This window comes from Belonocnema kinseyi, chromosome 7, assembly GCF_010883055.1.
Source record: "Belonocnema kinseyi isolate 2016_QV_RU_SX_M_011 chromosome 7, B_treatae_v1, whole genome shotgun sequence".
Lineage (NCBI taxonomy): Eukaryota > Metazoa > Arthropoda > Insecta > Hymenoptera > Cynipidae > Belonocnema > Belonocnema kinseyi.
The window spans coordinates 91,299,049-91,321,378 of NC_046663.1; the positions used below are offsets into that span (position 1 = coordinate 91,299,049).

At 27.6% G+C, this 22,330-nt stretch overlaps 1 protein-coding gene across 1 annotated transcript in view; it reads right to left on the reverse strand.

The window, feature by feature from the left end:
- LOC117176169 overlaps nucleotides 1–14,098 on the reverse strand; it is a 16,572-nt gene extending 2,474 nt beyond the window's left edge. Inside the window, exons 1-4 of the mRNA XM_033366261.1 lie at nucleotides 14,029–14,098; nucleotides 7,091–7,351; nucleotides 6,721–6,888; nucleotides 3,702–3,938 (exon numbers count right to left, since the gene is read on the reverse strand). Coding sequence (XP_033222152.1) covers nucleotides 3,702–3,938; nucleotides 6,721–6,888; nucleotides 7,091–7,351; nucleotides 14,029–14,046 — 684 coding nt within the window. The 5' untranslated portion in view covers nucleotides 14,047–14,098. The remainder of the gene's footprint in view (nucleotides 1–3,701; nucleotides 3,939–6,720; nucleotides 6,889–7,090; nucleotides 7,352–14,028) is intronic.
- Between the last annotated feature and the right edge of the window lie 8,232 nt (nucleotides 14,099–22,330).

Below are 22,330 nucleotides of genomic sequence, written 5' to 3' on the forward strand. Positions count from 1 at the left end.
TGCTTATTTTGAGGAACTTCCGAAAACGCATTTTTCTGAAGGATTAAAAAAACTTGAAAAGCGATTGACCAAGTGTATAGAGCTCCAAGGAGATTATGTTGAGAAATAAAAAAAAAATTTACATAAAAAAAATTGTTTTTATACTTCATTCTAAGGACTTATTGAACTACCCTCGTACATTTAGAATGATTATTTATTCTTGAGATTTACTAATAAAATATTGATCAACTCTGAATCATCCATTTTTTAAAATCTTAAAGTAAAAACGAGATAATTTGAAGATATTGCATGAAAAACTTTCAATTAAAAAAAGGGACAAAAGAAGATTCCTATGATTTCAACTTATGAGATTGCACAATTTTAAGTCTTTCAGTTCGAGATTGTTTTTTAAAGTTAAGTTTAAAATGTTTAATATTTTTTAACATTTTCAAACAAAAAATGATTCCATTTTAAATGCCATCTTCTAGAACCCTCTCATTGTTAAAGCTTGAATTTGATAACTATTTTCCGAGCTATTTTCTTAATTTTTCATTTTTTTTAGTTTATTATGGAAAAATGTAATTCAAGATTATTTTTAATTTTTAACTTATTAATATCAAATCATTTCATTTTATAACACGATAGTGTAAAATCGCACACAGGTGGTAAAAAGCAGTTTTGGAAGAATGGAATTTCACATTCGCCTTGTGAAATTCCAGTGACGCTGTAAAACGCCGCTTGTAAAAGGATGCGCATGCGCAATGACAAGCCCAGGTATTTTGAATCGTTGAATGTATGTTTGAATTAAATCGAATCGGAAGAATAATAAGATATATAAATAAAAGGAGTCATTTTTTATTTAGAAGAAAACATTAAACTTTTTTTTGGTTTGCTGTTCCAAAAAAATACGCATCAAACTTATAAGGTTATGATCAATGGGGCGAAATAGCCGCATCCTAATTTCTATCAATTGCGGCCTGAAGAGCCATAACCTTTCAAATTATCTTTTTCGCAAGCATGTGAAACATGCGAACAAATTTATTTATGTAAAACACGTTGCACTTGCCTTTCTGATGCGCTCAACCCAGCACAATCCACGAGTATCTGAATGCCGCCAAAATTTTGCACAATCTTGCACTGAATTTACTCGCAGGTTATCGATTATAATAGAAGATCAAAACATGGACGCACAACGACATCAAGCGTTCAACAGCGGAATTACAAGGATTATGCAATTTTACATCGCTGCTGTAAAACGGATTACACTCCGCGTGCGAAATTACACTGATCGTTGCGATCTTACATAAACCTTGTGAAATTACATTTTTATTTCAGTTACACTTTAGTGGAAAATTCCCACAACGATCACTGGTATTTTTATGTCCTATGATTGTTATGGGAAAATTACACGTTTATTGCAAATTTTATTCATTTATCGTAAAATTGCTTTAATAATCACTGTCAATTTACAAGAAACGTGTAATTTTCCCACAACAATCATAAGAAAAAGTTCCAGAACGAAAAGTAATTTTCAGCAATATTTTTTACATTGTACGTCAAAATTTTAAATTGCCTAATTTTGAAGTCTTTGATTTCGAAATTGTTTTGTTTTTTAAGTTCAGTTTAAAATGTTTAATACACGAAGGATTAATAAGGAGACATAACTTTGTTTCCACACTTGGCAATAGAAACATTACCGTAAGTGGTATGCACATTACAGGAAGATCTTAAATTTTCGTGCGCAGGTGCGCAGTTGTCCTCTTCCTATACATGGAAAAGTGTGCGTGTGAGAAAGTTTGTCAAATTGACGTAAGTTAGAGAGGTTCTGTTCGTTTGTTTTGATGCAGGTGTCAAGTGCCGGTTTGTGGTGCAAGTTACACGCCGAAGAAGGCGAATACACTTTGGTTTTTTTAAGGCCCTTACTGTACGTACAATAAACGTCTAATATATTTTATTGTCTTACATAACTGTCATTTAATTTTAATAGAAGTAATTTAGAAATTTAACCATTACTCACTACCTGAGTGCCTGCGGAGAATTTCTCAGAGCCTTGAGAATCTTTAGCATATACTTTGCGATTTTTATCGGTAGGGCGCTTCATTATAATATCACATTATTTGCAATTATCCGTGCTAATTAAATTGTATACATGCTTATAAATGCGTAATTTACCAATTTCTAAACCTCTCTAACTTACGTCAAGTTGACAAACTTTCTCACTAGCACACTTTTCCATGTACAGGAAGAAGACAACTGCGCACCTGCGCACGAAAATTTAAGATCTTCCTGTAATGTGCCTATCACTTACGGTAATGTTTCTATTGCCAGTTTCAAATGGCTTCCCACTGGCAGTTGGGTCTCCTTATTATTCCTTCGTGGCTTAATATTTTTGAACATTTTTAACCAAAAAATGACTCAATTTTAAATGCCTAGTTCTAAAATCTCCTCGTTTTTATGGCTTGGATTTGACCAATTATTTTCTAAATTTTTTATTGGTTGAGTTTATTCTGGAGACATTTAAATGAAAGATTGTTTCTTTTTAACTTTTTAATCTTAAGTTCTTTCATTTTTAACACTTTATTTAGTATTATTATTTCTTTAAAAATTTTTTTAATAAATATTGCTCAACTTTAAATTATTCCTTTTATACAATCCTTAACTATAAATCGTACCATTTCAAGATATTGCTTTGAGAATTAAAAATAAATAAAAACAAGATTCCTATGAATTCACCTTTTGAAATTGCACAATTTGAAGCCTTTGAATTCAAAATTGTTTTTTCTTTCAAATTGAGCTTGAAATTTTCAATATTTTGGAAAATTTTCATACAAAAATTAATTCAATTTTAACTGACCAGTTCTAAATTCTTCTCATTTTTAGGCATTGAATTTGACAACTTTTTCTTAATTTTGTATCGTTTTCAATTTATTCTAGAGACATTTAATTCAAAGTATCTTTTTCATTCTTAACTTTTTTAATTCAAATAATTTAATTTTCAACACTTCATTTAAAAAAAACATTTTATTAACAAAATGTTCTCATCAAATCTTATTCAATTTTAAAATTTATATTTTTTTTCATCTTCAACTGAACATCGGACATTTGTAAGATATAACATTGAAAATTAAGAAATATATATAAAACTATATTTCTATGATTTCAACTTTTGAAATTGCACAATTTGAAGTCTTTAGATTCAAAATTTGGTTTTCAAGTTGAGTTTGAAATGCTCAATATTTTGGAACATGTTTAAAATAAAAATTAATTCAAGTTTAAATGCCTAGTTTTAAAATCTTCGCATTTTCCCGGCTTCAATTTGACAAATTATTTTCCTAATTGTGTAATATTTTGAATTTCTTCTGGAGATATCTAATTAAAAATTTTTTTTAATTTTTAACTTTTCCAATTTCTAATAATTTCATTTTTACCACTAGATTTCAAATTATCGTTAATTTTTTTATTTTCTAACCAATTATAGTGTTCCACTTTCAATTATTCATTTTTTATAATCCTAAAATAAAAAGCAGACAATTTTATGATACTCTGTTAAAAAATAAAAAATTTAATTAGGATTTTGAAACTAAGTCGTGAAAAAAGATTAATTTAAAAATTTCGCATAATCATTTTCAAAAAGCGAAGAAAAACATAGAGCTTTAATATGGACAGAATAAATTAATTGGAAGAGTATTGTTATTAATTATTCAGAACAAATGTATGCTTACATTACTTGGAGGAATGAGATCTTCAAGTTCCGTTTTTGCAATTGACTTTTCTTCTCTGGAATTGGAAATAATTGTTGTCGTAGAAAGAAGACCCAAAATTGAATATGTGGGTGCCGGAATGCTGTTTTTAATACTTTCTGGTAGTGGTATTTTTTCTGTCATGAGACCGTCTGGTAAATTGAATCCAGAAATCACTTCAAGGACTTTCGGTGCTCCCGAAATTTGTTCTCCTTTTCCCTGGATACAAGATTTTGAATACAAAATTCATCAAACCAATTTAAATTGAACACATATTTTGCTATGAAAAGTTTAATCCTAATCTATAAAAAAAGTTCACCTAACATTTTTTCGAAATAGTGAACATATTAATTATATTGCAATTACTTTAAAAAATACATAATCAACTAAAATGGGATTCTTTTCTCATATTTTCTTATACCAATAATTGAACCAAAATTGTGTAAATTAGATTCTCAGGGAAAAACTGTTAATTTTTTTTAAATGATTTTCATAATTTTAAATTTGACAACATTATAATTGTTCCTATTATAAGGAAATAAACGTGAAATTATCGAATTATAATTTCTTCAAATATTTTCTGACGTTGATGCTGATGTTTTTTTTAAAGATGTTTTTTGTTGGTCGGTAATATTACGAAAAAAAAGTCGGTTATTTTGGTATTGGGCGCTGTTACACATCCTTATTTTGGAAAAGTTTCTAATTTAAGGCCATGCACTTTACCGAAAATTTTCAAAATATATTTGTTTAATTCGGAAATCTGTAAATTATACCCCTTTCATTTCTTTCCTTCGAAATTCATCTGGTTTGGTCAAAAATTCTAATATTGGTTTGAAAATGTAACTATTTTGTTAAAAATTATCTCTTTTGGAAGGTCCATTTTTTAAACTGAATATTTAACTATTCTACATTTGATTTCAAATTGATCCTATTCATTGAAAAATTCTCTTTTTTAGTTGAAAATTAAAAACTATTTTGCTTAAAATTGTCTTTTTTGTTACTGAAAAATCCACTACTTTGTTAAAATTTAAACTACTTTTCAAAAATTATTATTATTTTTTAATTTGAGTATTCATAATTTAAGTTGAAAATCAGGGATTCGAACCATATTTTCCAATTATTTCTTAAAATTCCATGTAATTCACCTGAAAATAATACTAAGTATGAAAAGTCACTAAAAAATAATACATCTACGGAGGCACATTGTCAAATTTGTCTTTCGACAAAGTTTTATGTAGAAAAAAACAAAAAGGAACGTAACGAATGTTTCGTTACTTTCGTTTTCGTTATTTTTTATAAAAATGCGATTAACACATAATTTTGAACTAGTGCCTTCGTAGGCTCAATATTTTTTAAATAATTTTTTAGACTAAGCTTAGTTTTTAGTCGAATTCTTTTAAGTTTATCGAAATAATTGGCAAATGTCCAAAAATGCTCCTTAATTTCGTTCAAATCCCTGTTGAAAATTCCTATGTTTGGCTTGAAAATGAACTTTTTGAAGAAAATACGTCTTTTTGTGTTTAAAAATCTATAATTTTCTATAAAATTTAACTATTTTGTAAATTAATCGTCTTTTTAGCATAAAAATGCAACAAATCTCTTGAAAATTGATTAATTTTGTCTTTTTGGACAGAACATTAATCTTCTTGAAATAAAATTCATCTTTGTTGTTAAAAATGTATCTTTTTTTCTTAAAAATTTTAATTTTGAGTTGAAAATTCCTTTTTGTTTTCCGGTTAAAAATTAATGTTTTATCTAAAAATTTACCTATTCCACTTAGATTGAAAATTTATCCTTGATAAGTTGAAAAATTAACTGTCTAGTAGAAAATTCACGTATTTTATTAAAATTGGTCTTTTTTGTTTAGAAAATTAATCTTGTTTGATTAAAATTTGTCTTTTCGGTTAAGGAATCAAATATTTAGTTAAAAATTCGTTTTTGTGTTTAATTCAACCCTTGGAAAATTCTTCTTTTTGTTACAAAATTAACCACTTCGTTTAAACTTAAACGAATTTTCAGAAAATGATTTTTTTAACTTTGAAGATTATTAATTTTGGTTAAAAATGTATAATAATTTATTTGAAAATTCATATATTAATCAAATTGATCTGTCTGATTAAAATTCATATTTTTAGATAAAAATTCGAATTCTTGGTTAAAAATGAATTTTTTAATGGCAATTTAACTATATGGTAGATAAAAAAACTTTTTTGTTGAAAAATAATACAACAATTCAACAATTCTGTTGAAACTTGACATATTTCGTCAAAAAATCCTCGATTTTGGTGGAAATTCAATCTTTTTGGCGTAAGACTTAATTTTTTGTTGAACATTTAACTATTTGGTTGAAAATGATCTTTTTTAGTAGAACGTTAAACTATTTGATTGGAAGTTCAACTATTTAACTAAAAGTTTCACTATTTGATTGAAAGTTAAACTATTTAGTTAAAAATTTATCTTTTCTGGTTGAAAGTTCTACTATTTGGTTCAAAATTCATGTTCATTGATTAAAATTTCATTAATTTAGTAGAGAATTGAACTACTTTGTTAAAAATCGGGTTTTTAGCTTAATTCAACTGGTAGAAAATTCGACTCTTGTCAGAAAATTAATCTTTTATGGTAGAAAGGTCATCTTTCTTGGCTGTAAATAAACTTTTTTTGGCACAAAATGCAACTGCTTTGTTGAAAATGCATTTACGGCTTATTTCTCAAAAAATAAAATATACCTTCTAGGGTTTTTTTAGTTTTAAATTTGTATTTTAAGAAATTGAAAACTAAGAAAATAAATAAACAATATTTATAAATAAAAGATCATTGAAGACAGTATTTTTTCACCATAAGGAAGAAATTTTTGGGGTAGCGTTTGCAAAATTGAAAAATGGACTTTTTTGGACATCCTAATGTTGGTATTGTTGTTATCAAACATTAATTTAAGACGTTTCAAGTTTTAACAGTTTGCTATTGGTATCAATTTGATAATAAATTTAGTGATAATTCACACCTGTATTTGCTCACTTCCATTGACCTTGGTTGTTGAAGCGTTTAGTGGAATTAATTCAGACAAGCTAAACTCATTTACTTCCGCTAATTCTGTGTAAGTTGCATCATCTGTTGAATTTTTATCATGAACTTGCGGTATGGTGTGAAATTCCTGCTTGTGTGACAAAACCTTTAAGAAATAAAAAAATATATTATTATGTAAAAGTTACCACAAGCGATAAAAAATCTTGTTCTATAAATTAATTCCAACTTAGTAATTAGTGTAAATTAAACAATTCCGACTTACACCATTTATAGTTGGTTTAAATAATTAATGTTTGATTTTTCTATTATTTTAACTTATTTTATAACTTTATTTTCAGTTAACGCACCAAATTTGGGGCATTCAAAGGGAACAAGAGTAAATTTTTTTTCACGATAACTTCAGATGCAGAATTATTTCCCAATGCGGATTTTATAGCTTCTTTTACGTCTGGATCCTGAAATCCGGAAATCAAACTTGCATTCGCGATATTTTGAGTAGCATTCGATAGGCGTTCGGCGTCATTATTTACAACCATATTTTCGTTTCCTATTATAGGTCCAATTTGTAAAATTAGCCAGAGATAACAAAGAAATATTGCCTTTTCGACCTGAAACAAAATATAGTAAACATTTATTAAGCATTCGTACATATAATTCCACTGTTGTTATTCTTAATCATAAAATTCCTTAAACAAATAATTACCAAAAAAAATTCTTTATTTTTTTTGTCGCACGATTAGATTGTACATATATTGGAACTTAAATCATTTCTGTTGGATTTGGACGCATGCAGTAACCTGATGTAACTAATTGCGCTGAGAGTGCGACCTTAGAGCAGTTTGTCACGGTTGATTAAGCACTGCCTCTCTGACTGTCTCTCTCTAACAGTAATTCGAGGAACGCACAAATCCAGGTTTTAAAGAATTTCGTGGGAGTTAAAAGGTTTTAGCTTATTTTCAACGGAGTGTCTCCTCATCTCGACATTCGGGATGACTACCCGGTAATAAGCGTAGAATAGAGAAAAATTAGTATTTTCAGATTTCAGCGCAAAAGTGAAGATTATTCTATTATTTTAAATGCGCGATTTTTCCATCTGTCTAAAATGCCACAATAAGAATAAGATATTTCCTAAACTTATTCACTTCTATTTCCACAGCGACCGCCACATAGTTTTCTATTCTCCCAAAGAGAACGTGTTTTCAATATATTTAATTCCTTCTAATTGTACCGGTAACGTACCTCACAGAGATATTTTTTATTCCTTAGAAGTGGTCATATTTTGATTTTATTTAATTCCTTCGAATAAGTTCACAAAATATGTGTAATAAGTTGTTTTAATTCCTTTATGCGGAATGTAAATTCTGAAATTTTAATTCTCGCCAATTCAACTCTGTCTCTCTAGAATTAAAATTATTTAAATTCACACATTTGCATAGATTTTTTGTTCTATTTTTTAAGACGTTTAAATAAATTATTAAAATATAAATAAATATAAATTTGAATCTTTTTCTAATGTATAAGTTATAAAAAGATTTAATAATGAAAAATAAATTAAATGTTTTCGTTAAATTTTACTAAGTCGATTGAGAGGAATAGGATTTGCACTTTTTCTGTTCCCGTTCGGGGATTTTTAGATGGAGGAAAAATCGCGTATTCATAGCATTACAAATTCTTAATTTTTCTGAATTCAACGCTAGTTACCTGGTAGCCTATTCTCACTATTTGGCAAGTCGTCCCGAAATTCGGGATAACTAGACTATTTTTTTTACTCCTTTTGAGTTAGTCAAAGATTATCAAAACTGATCGTTGTCCCTTGAAAAAAATTTCAGAATCGAATAAAAGTAAAAGTTAGGTTATGTTTTATAAAGTGTAGTCCTTTAAGCTTTAGCTTATCCAAATCAATTGATATATTTGCTCTGTATAACCGTATAGTCTCAAGTTCGTTCGAAACTTCCCTATGATTTCCGCGCGCTTGGATTAGATCTTACTTTTAGCATTTGAAGCTCGATAAAACTATGAAGATTTTTAATTTTTGTTTATTTATTTCAGTTATTAATATAAATACACCAAAAGTCTTCAGGTAAAAGTAAAAGGCCCTTAAAAAATACTCTGTTCATGTAATGAACATTTTTCCGTAAAAACCATTTTTTTGTGGAAAAAAAAAGAATATTTTGGTAAAAAGTTTATAATTTCTTTAAATAGGACTTGTTACCAGAAATATTTCAAGTCGCACTCATAAAACTTTGCAATATCTCATAAGGGGAAAGGCGGCTTTGTCTCTGATTACATAAATAATTTAGAGTCATATCCTCTACCACTTTTCCAACGCCCCATGAGGGGCGGCAGGGCACCCTTGTGACTGGTCACAGAAGTAATGTAAGATTACACCCCTACCCCTTTTTCAACGCCACGAGGGGGCGGGAAAGCACTCCTGTGACTGGTCACAGAAATAATGTAAGATCACACCCCTGCCCCTTTTCCATCGCCTCGTGAGGGGCGGGATGGCACCACTGTGACTGGTCACAGAAATAATGTAAGATCACACTCCTGCTTCTTTTCTAAAGCTTCGGTGGAGGGGAGGGTAGCACTCCGGTGACAGGTCACAGAAATAATGTAAGATCGCACCCCTGCCCCTTTTCCAACGCCTCGTGGGGGCAGGAAGGCACCCCTGTGACTGATCACAGAAATAATTGAAGGTCACACCCTATCCCTTTTCCAACGCATTATTGAGACGAGAAGGCACCCCTTTGACTGATCACAGTAATAATGTAAGTAATTATTTCAGTTACACACATACTCCTTTTCAATGCTTCGTGGGGGGGCACCCCTGTGACTAGTCACAAAAATATATCAAGTCACGCTCTTACCCCTTTTCCAACCTCTGTGAATGGTCAGGGAAATAATTCAAGTCACATTCTTACCCTTTTCCAATGTCTCGTGGGGGAGCGTGGGCAAAAAGGTACCCTTGTGACTGATTATATATAATTTAGTTATCAGTCCTACTCCTTACCAATATCTTAGGGAAGGTGGATGATTGGTCACAGACATAATCAAAGTACAACCGCAACTCTTTCGAGTGTCCCACCGGGGTAGAGTGGGGCGACCTTTTTACTAGACATATGAATAATTTAAGTCACAACTTCTTCCCCGTACAAATTTCTTAAGGGGTTGATTAAAATAAAATTGGAAGTTAGTGGTAGAAAGCTCCAAAAGAGAATGAGGTAAGTAGGAGGACTGTCGATTTCATCAAAAAATCTCTCTTTTTCCAGATAGTTTTCCAGTACTCTCTTTTCGAACCTTTATCCTATAATTTCTTCCATCGTAAATTAATTTTTATATTATTTTAAAATTTTCGAAAAACTATCTATTCATAAAGAAATTTAAATTAAAATAATCATTCTTTACTTTATGGCCATGTGAGCGTAACCTCACAAATTCTTTTTACATGTTTTTTAAAACCAACTTTTCTTCACACGAAACACGGTATCGAGTTAATAATATGAGAAACTAAATATGAAGCTCTAAGAAACTTTTGTGTGGTCTTAAATTTTAACAATTATAAAAAAAGTTATCATGTAATTTTTTTTTTGCGTTTTTCATAATTATAAAAATTGATGACTAGAAAAACATTTCTTAGTGCTTCATATTTAATTTCCCAAATTTTTAACTCGGTATCGCGTTTTTTCGTGTGAACGTAAGTTGGTTTTGAAAAACACGTGAGCCAAATTTTTGAGTTACGCTCAGATGGCCTTAATGATGTTAGTTTAGAAAATAGAATGTCAATGATTTGTCTGTATATTTCGAAATTTAAATAATAAAATTTTTAATAAGTTGGTGCCAAGCCTGTTCTTAATAGATTCCGCTGAACATAACCTAATTATCTTGATGTTATTAAAGGTGGAACAGCTGATAAAACTATAAAATGGAAATGAAGTCACAGGTGGCGACAAAAACGAAGATTATTCTATGATAGTTACTGTAAAAATTGATTAACAGGAATAGTGTTTTCTATCAGATTAAAATAAAATTTTAAAGATGATAAGGCTGAAAATAGTGCGAGGCTCGAGGACTGAAGATCACATTATAGCATTTTTTCAGGACGATTGACCAAATGGTGCAAATAAGCTAGTTGTCCCGAATTTCGGGATAACTAACATTTTTGGTAATTATTGTTCAGTTAAAAGGATAAATTTCATAAAATGCATCATTTTCGGGACGACGAGCCAAATGGTAAAAATAGACTAGTCGTCCCGAATTTCGGGATGACTAAAATTTATCATCATTTCCGGCTAGTCGTCCCGAAATTTGGATGACTAGACGCAGCCTATTCTCAATGATTCTAAGGGACTTTACAAAATGTAAAAGTATTTTGATATATTTCTATAGGTCTCAAAGAATTTCACAAGAATGAAGGATTTTCGTAGGATTTTAAAGATTTGAAGAAATTTTCAAATATTTCAGAGGATTTTACATGATTTCAGAAATTCCATATATGCTATTGAAGAAATTACTTGAATTACGGAAGGTTTGCAAGTATTTTATGCAGGATTTATAATATTTCAGGACATTAAACAATATTTAAAGAAATTTCAGAAATTGTCCAACATTTCTAAACATTTTTTGTAAATTTTCATAAATTGAATTTCAAGGGACTTTATAAGATTTCCGAGGATTTCAATCAGTTTAAGGGATTTTAAAAGGGGTAATATCGGTAATATGGTATTTTAATGAATTTCCCAGGATATCAAAGAACTACATAGAACTTCAAATAAAGATATTCAAATAATATCATGAAGAGGTTTAAAATTTGTTGCGAAAAAGGATTTGAAATATTCTAGGTCATTTCCCAAGATTCCAAGAATATTTAATAGATTTTAATACATTGAAAGGATTCCAAATATTTTAGGGCGTTTGCAAAAATTCCAAGGAATTTTCAATAGATTTTAATAAATTGAAAGGATTTCAAATCATTTGAAATCTCTTAGAGCATTTTCAAAGACTCCAATTAATTTTCAAAACACTTCAAAGATACCGAAAGGATTTCAAAAGATTTTAATTTTAAAAATTTCGGGCATTTGTAAAGGATTTGAAATATACAAGGGTTATTTTCAAATGAATTGAAACATTTTAGGGTATTTTCAATGAATTTCCTATATATTTGAATAAATTGAAAGAATTTAAATATTTTACGCCATTTTTAAAGATTCCTACGTATTTTCAATAAATTAAAAAACTTTAAAGCATTTGAAATATTTAAGGACATTTTCAAAGATTCCAAGCCATCTTTAATAAATTTTGAAAAATTGTAAATATTTCAAACAATTTGAAATATTTTAGGGCATCTTCAAAGATTCTTAGAAATTTCCAATAGATTTCAATAAATATAAAGGACTTCAAATATTCCAAGGAATTTCCAATAGCTTAAAAAAATGAAAGAATTTCAAAGCCTTGTTATATTTTAAGGCATTTTCCAAAATTCCAAGGAATTTGCACTGGATTTCCATAAATTTAAAGGAAATTAAATATTTTATGGCAGTTTTAAATATTCCAAAAAATTTTTAATAGATTGCAATAAATTAAAAGGATTTTAAATTCGTTTAGGTCTTTTTCAAAGATTCTAAAGAATTTCCAATAGATGTCAATAAACTAACAGGATTTTTCTCGAATTTTATCCCAAAATAAAAAAAATTAATTAATACAATAAATCAATAATTAAAATCTGTTTTCTTATTCATAAATAATAAATCAGGAGGTCTAGCGCTTATTCACTAACAAATTCAGTACTCTTTAAAGTACCTTTAAAGTATTTTTGCAAAGTACCTTTTAAGTAACCTTTTTTAGTGTAAAAAAATATTTTTCACGAAACAAATTAGAAATAATAGATCTAAAAAAATTTTAATTTTTAACCAAATATCGGAATTTTCTACCTACAAAGAACAATTTTTAACTAAATAGTCAAATTTTAAAACGAAAAATATTGACACATTCTCAACAAGAAATGTATTAGGTGATATTTTCACACAATGAAAGAAAAAATCTATACCAAATAAATAAATTTTATACAAAAAACTTTAATTTTCGAGTAAATATTTAAATTATTAACAAAATATCACGTTTTTAACCAAATAGTTGAAAAATACATAAATTTTCAAATAAATAGTGGATTTTAAAATAAAAAAGATAAATTCTCGCCAAACCAAAAATAAATTTTCAATTAATAAATAAAGTAGAATTTTCAACTAAAAAATATAAATTTTTCACCAAATGAACCAGATGAACATTCAACAACAAATATTATTTTAATAAAGTGGTTCAACTTTTACACAAGTAGGTGGATTTTAATTTAAACAAATCAATTTTTTACCAAAAATGAAATAGTTATGTTTGCAGTTAGAAAAGTTAATTTTTCAACAACAACAAAATTATTTGCTAATAATGTTGAACCAAATAGTTCAACTATCAACCAACGAGATGAATTTTTAATAAGAATAATCAATCTTCAGCTTGAATAGTTCAATTTTTAATCAAAGAAAAAATTATATTTCAACAAAAACGAAAAAAAAAACTAACTTTTAATTAGAAGGATGAATCTTTAATAAAAAAACCCCTAGCAACATTGTGCAAATAGTGCTGAATAACTTAATCAAATTTCAGCCAATGCTAATCAATAAGAGCCCATTAAAGTTTTAATATATTAACAGCAAAAGTGTCAAATTAAAAAAATGTCATTAAATTGTGGTTAAAGTTGACAAAATCGGGAATAAATATAAAATTTTGAAATATTTTTGATTTTATCAATTATTATATACAAGAACCAATTAAAACACGGTGCCGCAGTATTTTTTTCTTGTAGCTGCACAGAAAAAACAGAAAATAAACTTTACATCGATTTCCGACGAAAGATTCTCTGCAGCAAAAATTAACTTCACAGGATAAATTTTAAACAAATATCGGTTAAACTTTTCTTTGTTTTTCCATGACAAACACATGTTTCTTGAAAGAGGCGAAGTTCGATGAACAAAACTTTATCGCTCTACAAAATTTCCTGCAACAAATTTTATTCTTAGTTTTTTCTGTGAGAGAACATGTTTGAAAACCTATTTTTTTCATTCAGAGAATAAGAATTCCAGAGTGATGAGCAAAATACAAGACTTTTGCAGGTTTTTCCAGACAAAAAAAAATCAAGAAATTTTCCAGGTATTCAAGAATTTCCAGGGCGCGAGACATTCTGATCAAATCATTAAAATGTCGCTTCCTATTTATTTTTTATTATATAAGTACTCACTTTAAAATTTTGGGTCATTTTTAATTCTTCTGTTGCAAATTGTGTTCAGACTTCACTCTTTAGCTTCTTCTGGCATCTCTGGCGAACGATAACGGTTCTACAGGTTTTATATTCGATGAAGAAAAAATTAACATGGCCCTGCTAAACAGAGGCGTATACATTATGTTTTACAACATGTATGTTATTATGATGTCTAATATGTGCAAATGCGTATCTATTATTGGATTTTTTTGTACGGAAAAAAAAACAATTTTAAAAGAGACTTTTTCCTATAATGGAAAGTAAATTTTTAATTACACTGGCATTATCAATTGCGCGCTACGAACTTTGAGTTGTAGCTCAAATTAGATCCTAAAATTTATGGAAAAGGATTTACGTGTTATCAATTCGTTTTTAAAGTTATATAAATGAAATTTCTTAAGATTTTTAAAGATTTTAGATATGTCGAAAAAAAAATCTAAAGAATTTTTTTCTTTTACAGGATTTTCCGAAATATTACAAAGATTTCGGGTTAGTTTAAAAGATATTTTTAATGCCTTTACAATTTTTTAAAAACCTAAATATACTTTTAATTTACTTAAATTTTTCCTCAAATTTTTTTACACAATTTTGAACTTCTTTTGAAATATTATGAATTCTTTTGAAATTAATTTAAAAAATAAAAAATCATTTTAAATATTTTGAGGGATCTATAAAAAGTTGCTTATTCTTTCGAAACCTTTCAAAGTTCTTAAAAAGCTTCTTTTTTAAAAAAATGTTAAAAATCTTCATTTTTGTAAAATTGAAATCCTGAAATTAAACTTATTTTAAACTTTTAAAAACTTCTAAACCTTCTAAATATCATTAAAAATTATTCAAATTTTTCCTACAATTTTCTAAATATAAAAAAGTTGCCTTGAAATCTTGCAGACATTTTTTGAAACTCTTTTAACTCGTTTAAAATGTTCTAAACTCTTTTTAAATATTCTCTTCAATTTTTTTTTATTATTAAAAAGATTCCTAGAAATCTTCTAGAAACCTTTCAAAATATTTGAAAATTCTTAGAAAGCTTATTTTTTCAAAGTTTTCAAAAACTACATTTTTGAAAAATTTGTTTAAATAATGAAATTAACATTTTTTTTATTCTTTTCGTAACTTCTAAATATTTTTAAAAGATATTATAATTTTTCCTTAAATTACAAATGGTTAAGAGAATTATTTCCTTTAAATCTTTCAGATTCTTTTCTGAAAATTTTGGCAATCTTTTAAAATGTTTTGAAATCATTTTAAATATTCTCTTAAAATTAATTTTATAATATAAAAAATCATATAAAATTTGTCCAGGAATCTAAAGGAATTTTTTAATCTTTTAAACTTGTCAAAATCCTTTAAAAAACTACAGTTTTTAGTCTTTGGAATAATCTAATTTGTTTAATTATTTGGAAATTTTGAAATTTATTTTTTTATTTTTTAAAAATTTCTAAAATGTCTAAATATATTTCTTTTTTACTTATATAAATTTTTCGTCACATTTTTTTATATAAATAAAATTGCTTTAAAATCTTCCAGATTATTTTTTGAAAATTTTGGAAATCTTTCCAACTTTTATGAAATCTTCTTAAATATTCTTTTATAATTAATTTTACAAAACAAATCGTTTCAAAATCCCCAAAAAGTCTCTTCAACTTGCTTGATTCCTTTTTTAATTTTATATTTTTGCAAAATTGGAACATTTTTCTTTAAAAGCTTCTCGTATTTTAAATATTATACAAAATTTATATTTTATTTAAATTACATTTTTTTAAAGATTTTATTTATTTTCGAACATTTTCAAAACTAATCAAGTTTCTAGATATCATTTCAATCAATACAGTTATCCTACAATTTTAAGAACTTAAAATGATCTTTTTGAATCTTGAGAAGAGAATTATTTCCTAATTTGAAAAAATCATTCAGATAAAAAAATTTCTTTTATTAGAAGCATTAAGAAATAAATTTTTTCATGAAATTACTTAATTCGAAATTTTATTTAAAAAATTGTTGCAGAAATTCGTAATATTCTCTTACAATTAATTTTTCAGGATAAAAAGGCAATCAAAGTATTTCTGGGAATCTTCTAGTAACCGCTTAAAACCATTCAAAAATGTTATAAAGCTTATTTTCAATTATTTTAAAAATCTACATTTTTTCAAAATTTTTGAAATCTTTAAATTAATCATTTTTAAAAATCTTTTTAAAAATTCGAAAATATCTTTAAACATTATTTTAATTTTCCCTAAAATTGAAAAGAAATTCCTTTAAATAGTTTGAATCTTCAGAAATATATTGCTATTTGTATTATATTTAATAATGATCATTGATTAGTGCTTAACTACAATTACTTGCAATTAAATTACATTGTCATAAAAATAAACGAATATATTTTATCTTTTTCAGTTTCTTTAACACTTACATGATTATTTTCGAGTCCCTCAAGGAATCGATCCCAACACAGTTGTCGCCAGTTCCATACATACTTGTTGAAAATTACGATCACTTAGTACCTTTAGACTATATTTCTACCTTCCTCAGAAACAGAAATTATAAAAGGAGCTATTGAGCTTCCTCGACTCAGTCAAAAATATTTCTCTCCATAGAAGCAGTTTCAATATTTGAAAAATTGTAGAAAAATTGAAGATAATATAAAAGGTACATACTAATTTCATTTTAATTACTTCTTTTCAAATCCTAGAAATTTTTAATTATTTAAAAAACAAATTTTTAAATATTCCATTTTTAACAATGAATTTCGATATCAATATATTCTTAAAAACATCTTCCAACATATGAGCATTACAAATATTTATTTTAGCAATAATTAAATAATAATATAGTAATTAATTAATTGCAGCAAAAATGAAGGTCACTACGTTTGTCCTTAACTTTTTACTTCTAATAATTTATATAAAGTCTGTGGAAAATTCAATTATTTCAAATTCATCTTCAACTACAACTAAAACTTCAATTTTGAAAAGTACGAATGTTACTGATTTTGAAAATTCCAATATTACAACATCAACGATGACAGATATTCAACTTCCAGTGGATGTTTTATCAGGAGATATTTTATTGGATCCAACTTTCGTATTGGCTCGTGCTACCCGAGGGAGTGAAGATATTTTTCCTAGTCGTGTTAGAAAAAATAATGTTGAAAAAATTAGTACAAACCCTAGAGATAAAAGAGATTTAGATTATAGCTTTCTAGAAAGTGATATAATTCGCAATTTTTTGTATATTAGACCAGAGCAAATAGACGATGAAATTACGAGGCCTCACTTTAAAATATATCCAGTGTTTCCTGGAAAATAAAACATGATTAATTTTAATTTCAATTAAGTATTTCGAAATCATTGAATTTCGTTTTCATTATATCTACACTTTGTATATTCTTAGCGGATCATAAATAATATCACATTATAAGCATTTAAATAAGAAGATTCTTAATTTGCAGAAATTGGAAAAAATATGTAAAATTACTCTACTGATGTACATATTGCTACTTCTAAGCAATAAATCAATAAAAAAATAATGTTTCATTTCAAGCTTACAATTTTATTATTTCAATGAAAATGTAAGTATACCAAAAATAATAAAAGTAACAAATACAATTGAAGTTTAACACGTATTTCCCATCAGAAAAATATACGTTTTTGTTAATTTTATTCAGAATTGTCATTAATATTATAATATCACTTACATAAGTCTGTTTTATAGGGTCCCAAAAAACCCCCATAAGTGAAAAAATGGGTTTTGCGATATAATTAGACGTTTAAATAATTTATGAAAACAATTTATTATTGTTTAAAGCAATTTTATCTTCGAATAGTGATAGAAAGTCGCGGTTTTTTCAATAAAAAAATTTTCCTTTTAGTTCAATTTCAAATTAGAGTGAGGTAATCCCTAATCAATGGTAACAACCATAATTTCTTCAACAATTTATTATTATTTTTAATAATATTCTCTTAGAATAATTATTAAAAAATTCAGTTTTTTTGAAAATTTTACCTTTTTTATCCAATTTTCAATTAAAGTGAGTTAAATAATTAATTGAAGATAACCAAATTAATTGTTTTAACAATTTATTAATAATAATAATATTAACATTGAATAATACTATAAAGTTGCGATTTTGTTCTGAAATTTACAACTATTTGTCTAGTTTCACTTAGGATTAGTCAATAATTAATTCAATTTTGCAAAAATAATTATTTGCATAAATTATTATTGTTTATAACTATCTTTTTCTTTATTATTGCTATATAGTTGTAGTTACTTCTGAAATTTTTATATTTTCACCCACTTTTCAGTTATAAATGTAATAAATAATGAAAGTTAACAAACATAGTTATTTAAACAATTGAGAATTGCTTGTAACTATCTTCTCTTAAATAATTCCGAAAAAGTTGTGCTTTTTTCTGAACTCTCAAACTGTTTATCTACCTTTCACTTAGTTATTAATTAATGCTGGTCAAATCCCTTCCCCTTTCCAAGGTCTCGTGGGAACGGGAAGGCTCCCCTTTGACCGTTCACATTAATAATGTTGGTCAAACCCCTTGCCCTTTCCAACGTCTCATGGGGGAGCGAAGACACATCATTTATTAATTTAAATTAACCAATATGCTTATTTAAATAATTAATTATTTTTTTAAACTATTTTCTCTTGAGTGATGATAGAAAGTTTCTTTCTTTCTGAAATCTTTGGTTTTTCTTAGACTTTTTTTTAGTTATGAACAAATAATAAGTGAACCTCAACAAGAATCATTTCTTAAATAGTATTGTACTTTGTTAAGTAAATTACTTTTGCTCTTTTCCTGATGTTTAAAAAATTAATTTAAACAAAAAAGCCATCTTACACAAGAGACAAAAACATATAATGGAATAATTAGTAGTAGGTGGGAGGACTAGGTCTGTAAATTATTTGTAAAAGTTTTGTTTTAAATTACAAAATGTTTATTGGAAAGCGTAAAAGAAAAATTTGGAGTTGAACATATTTTTATATCAACTCCCCCTCCCTCCAGTGAAATATATTCACGAAAAAGAAAGAGATTGTTTAAAGTATGTTTCTCTCTGACGATTATTTGCTATTTTTTATTAACTTGCACTAATTATTACTTCACTAAGTAAAAAGTGGACAAAAAATTAAAAATAAAAAAACGCAACTATCTGGCATTACTATAGATGAAGATAGTTATTAACAATAATAATTACTTAAAAATTATTCTTGTTAACTTGAATTAATTATTACTTCATTCTAATTGAAAAATGGAGAATAGTTTAAAAATCAGAAAAAACCGCAACTATCTGGTATTAATATAGTTAACGATAAAGATAGTTATGAACAATAATAATTTGTTTAGAAATTTATTTTTGTTAACTTGAATCAATTATTACTTCATACTAATTGAAAAATGGTCAAAAAGTTTTAAAAGTAAAAAAAAACCGCAACTATCTAGTATTAATATATAAGAAGATAGCTAGAAACAATAATAAATTGCCTAAACAATTATTTCTGCTATATTAAATTACATATTAACTCACACCAACTGAAAAGTGAATACAAAGTTGAAAATTCTACAAAAAACCGCAATCTCTAGCAATATTCATTGATAATATTATTAACAATGATAAAAAATTGTTTAAACAATTTATTTGTACATCTAATTATCAGTATGAAGTAGTATTTTTTGTAGTAAAAACAATGTACATTAAAAAGCTGCATAAAGTCATAATTAGCGACAAAAACTCGCAAATCACATTTTTTTACTTATATGTTTTTTCGGAACCATATAAAACCCACTTATAGGGGTGATATTTAAAAAGTAATATGTTATTCATATTCTATAGCTATTTGTGAAAATAAATGTTAAGTTTCAAGTTCATTCAGCTAATATTGACGATTCTGAATAAATTGTACAAAAACGTGTTTTTTTTCTCTTGGGAAGTACGTGTTAAACTTCATGGGGCTTGCACCGCCTCTAAATATATATATATTAATACATTTATTTTTTTGTAATTTTGAACCAATTTCCGGGTGATATGCATGCAAATTAAAAAAAATGTTTTGGAAAAAAACATGATAATTAGAAGTTCCACAAGCCGCACGAAGTTTAGAACGTATTTTCCATAAGAAAAAAGGTGTTTGTTTCATTCCCAAAAAAAACCCATAAGTGGAAAATTAGGTTTTGCGACTTTTTGGCGCTAATTATTTTTTTTGCTGTTTTTAAAAGACAGTGGATGCTCTGCCAATACCGGCAAAAAACTTCTCTACCGGTGCTTTATTACATAACGTTATTTGTACATTATTACAATTTCATGACATTCTTTATTACATTATTATATTTTTTATTAGTTAAATTTTTATAGCCGCATCAACTGGCAGGGTCATTAGCGACTGTACTGTAGGGTTAATTGTAAACTGTATGGTAACTGTAGGGTAGTATACCAAGGGAGAGAAGAGAAGCTTTCAGAAAGCCACGATGACTCCCTAAATTATTATATTGTTATTTTTATAGTACATAACATTATTTCTGCGACCAGTCACAGGGCTGCCTTCCGCAGTATTTCTGAGAACAGCCGGAAAGGTGTGTCTTCCCGCCACGATGGACGAGAGGGGAAGGGATTTGACGAACATTATTATTGTGACCGCCCAAAGGGGTGACTTCCCGCCCCCACGAGACGTTGAAGAGGGGAAGGGAAACCCCTTATGACAAAATACCTCTTAAATCACAGAGAAATGTATTGCTGGTACCGGCAGAAAACTTTTTAACCAGTACCGGCAGGGAACTTTTTTACCGGTACCGGCAGACAACTTTTTTGCCGGTACCGGCAGTCTATCAACTCTGTTTTTTAAAATAAAAATGGTTCCTTATATAAAATACTACTTTATAAATACATGATACATTAAGGAGGGGGGGGGGGCGTTTCAAAGTATCATTCTCCATGTTATGTGCAATGGAAAAATAATCACTCAGGGTGGAGTTTATAACTATCGTCTACTATATTAATGCTACATAGTTGCAGTTTTTCTGAGTTTTTTTACTTTTCGCCCACTTTTCGCTTAGTCAGGTAATAATTAATAAAGTTATAAACAAATAATAAATAAACAGTAAAGAGAATAATTTTTTAAACCATCTCTTTCTTCTTTGTGAATATATTTTTTTTGAAATGAGTTCTGAGAGTTTTTCTATCTGAGTTAATATTATAAGATTAATGTTTATTATTTGTTCTACAACTTTCTAGCATTCAAAAAATTTTAGAGAAAAAAATCGCATATAATTTTTGTTAAACCGCACTAATTATTATCTCGCTATAAGCGAAAATTTCACCAAAGCGAAAATTTTCAGAAAAACCGCACTTATCTATAGCATTACTATACAAAAAATATTAATATAAAATAATTTCTTCCAGCAATTATGTTTGTTAACTCGAATTAATTGTTACTTTATTCTAATCTAAAAGTGGGTAAATTGTTGAATATTTCAGGAAAACCCGTAACTTTCTTACTTAATTCTTTAAACAATTATGTTTGTTCAAAAAGTTAAAAAATTCTCAAAAAGCACAACTTTGTAACTCGATGCTAAGAGAAAATTGCTACAAACAATAATAAATATTGTCAAAAATTCATTTAAACATATATTTACCAATAGAAATAATACTTTACGTATTAGGAACAATTTTTTAATCAGCAAAAAGAATCATAATTAGAGTCAAAAACTCTTAAAACCCATTTTTCAACTTTTTGATTTTTTTTGGAGCACTATACATCAGATTTACGAAGGTTTATATTCAAAAAGGAGTTTGTTATTCATATATTATAGACAATTGTGAAGAGAAATGTTGAGTTTCAACTCGATCTATTATTATTATTATTATTACACCATTAAGCCATTTCCCTTTCGGGGTAGGCGTGACTCACTCGGCAGGGGAAAGGAGTAGTGTGTGGAAGGAATAGAGATTTTTCAGATTGATCCAGAATTCTCGTGCTATTTAAGTAAATAACACGTTCGTTCTGCAATACTGCACCGACCCAGGTTGCTGATCAATCTCTCTATCAATCACCCCAAACGAAGAACCTCACGAAGTCGTTATGTAAGGTTCCCCACTTGGGACCATTAATAGCCAAGGTCTTTGTTTCAGGCGTCATTCACTCTACTGACACTCTTTTTATTAACTATTTGCCGCTTTACTTTCCTGTCCTGGCATACTTCTCTAGCTTCTTTTATGTCCATGCATTTTTTCATGCAGGCTCTCGTGTTTCTGTGACTTCTTATGTCTCTTCTAAGTA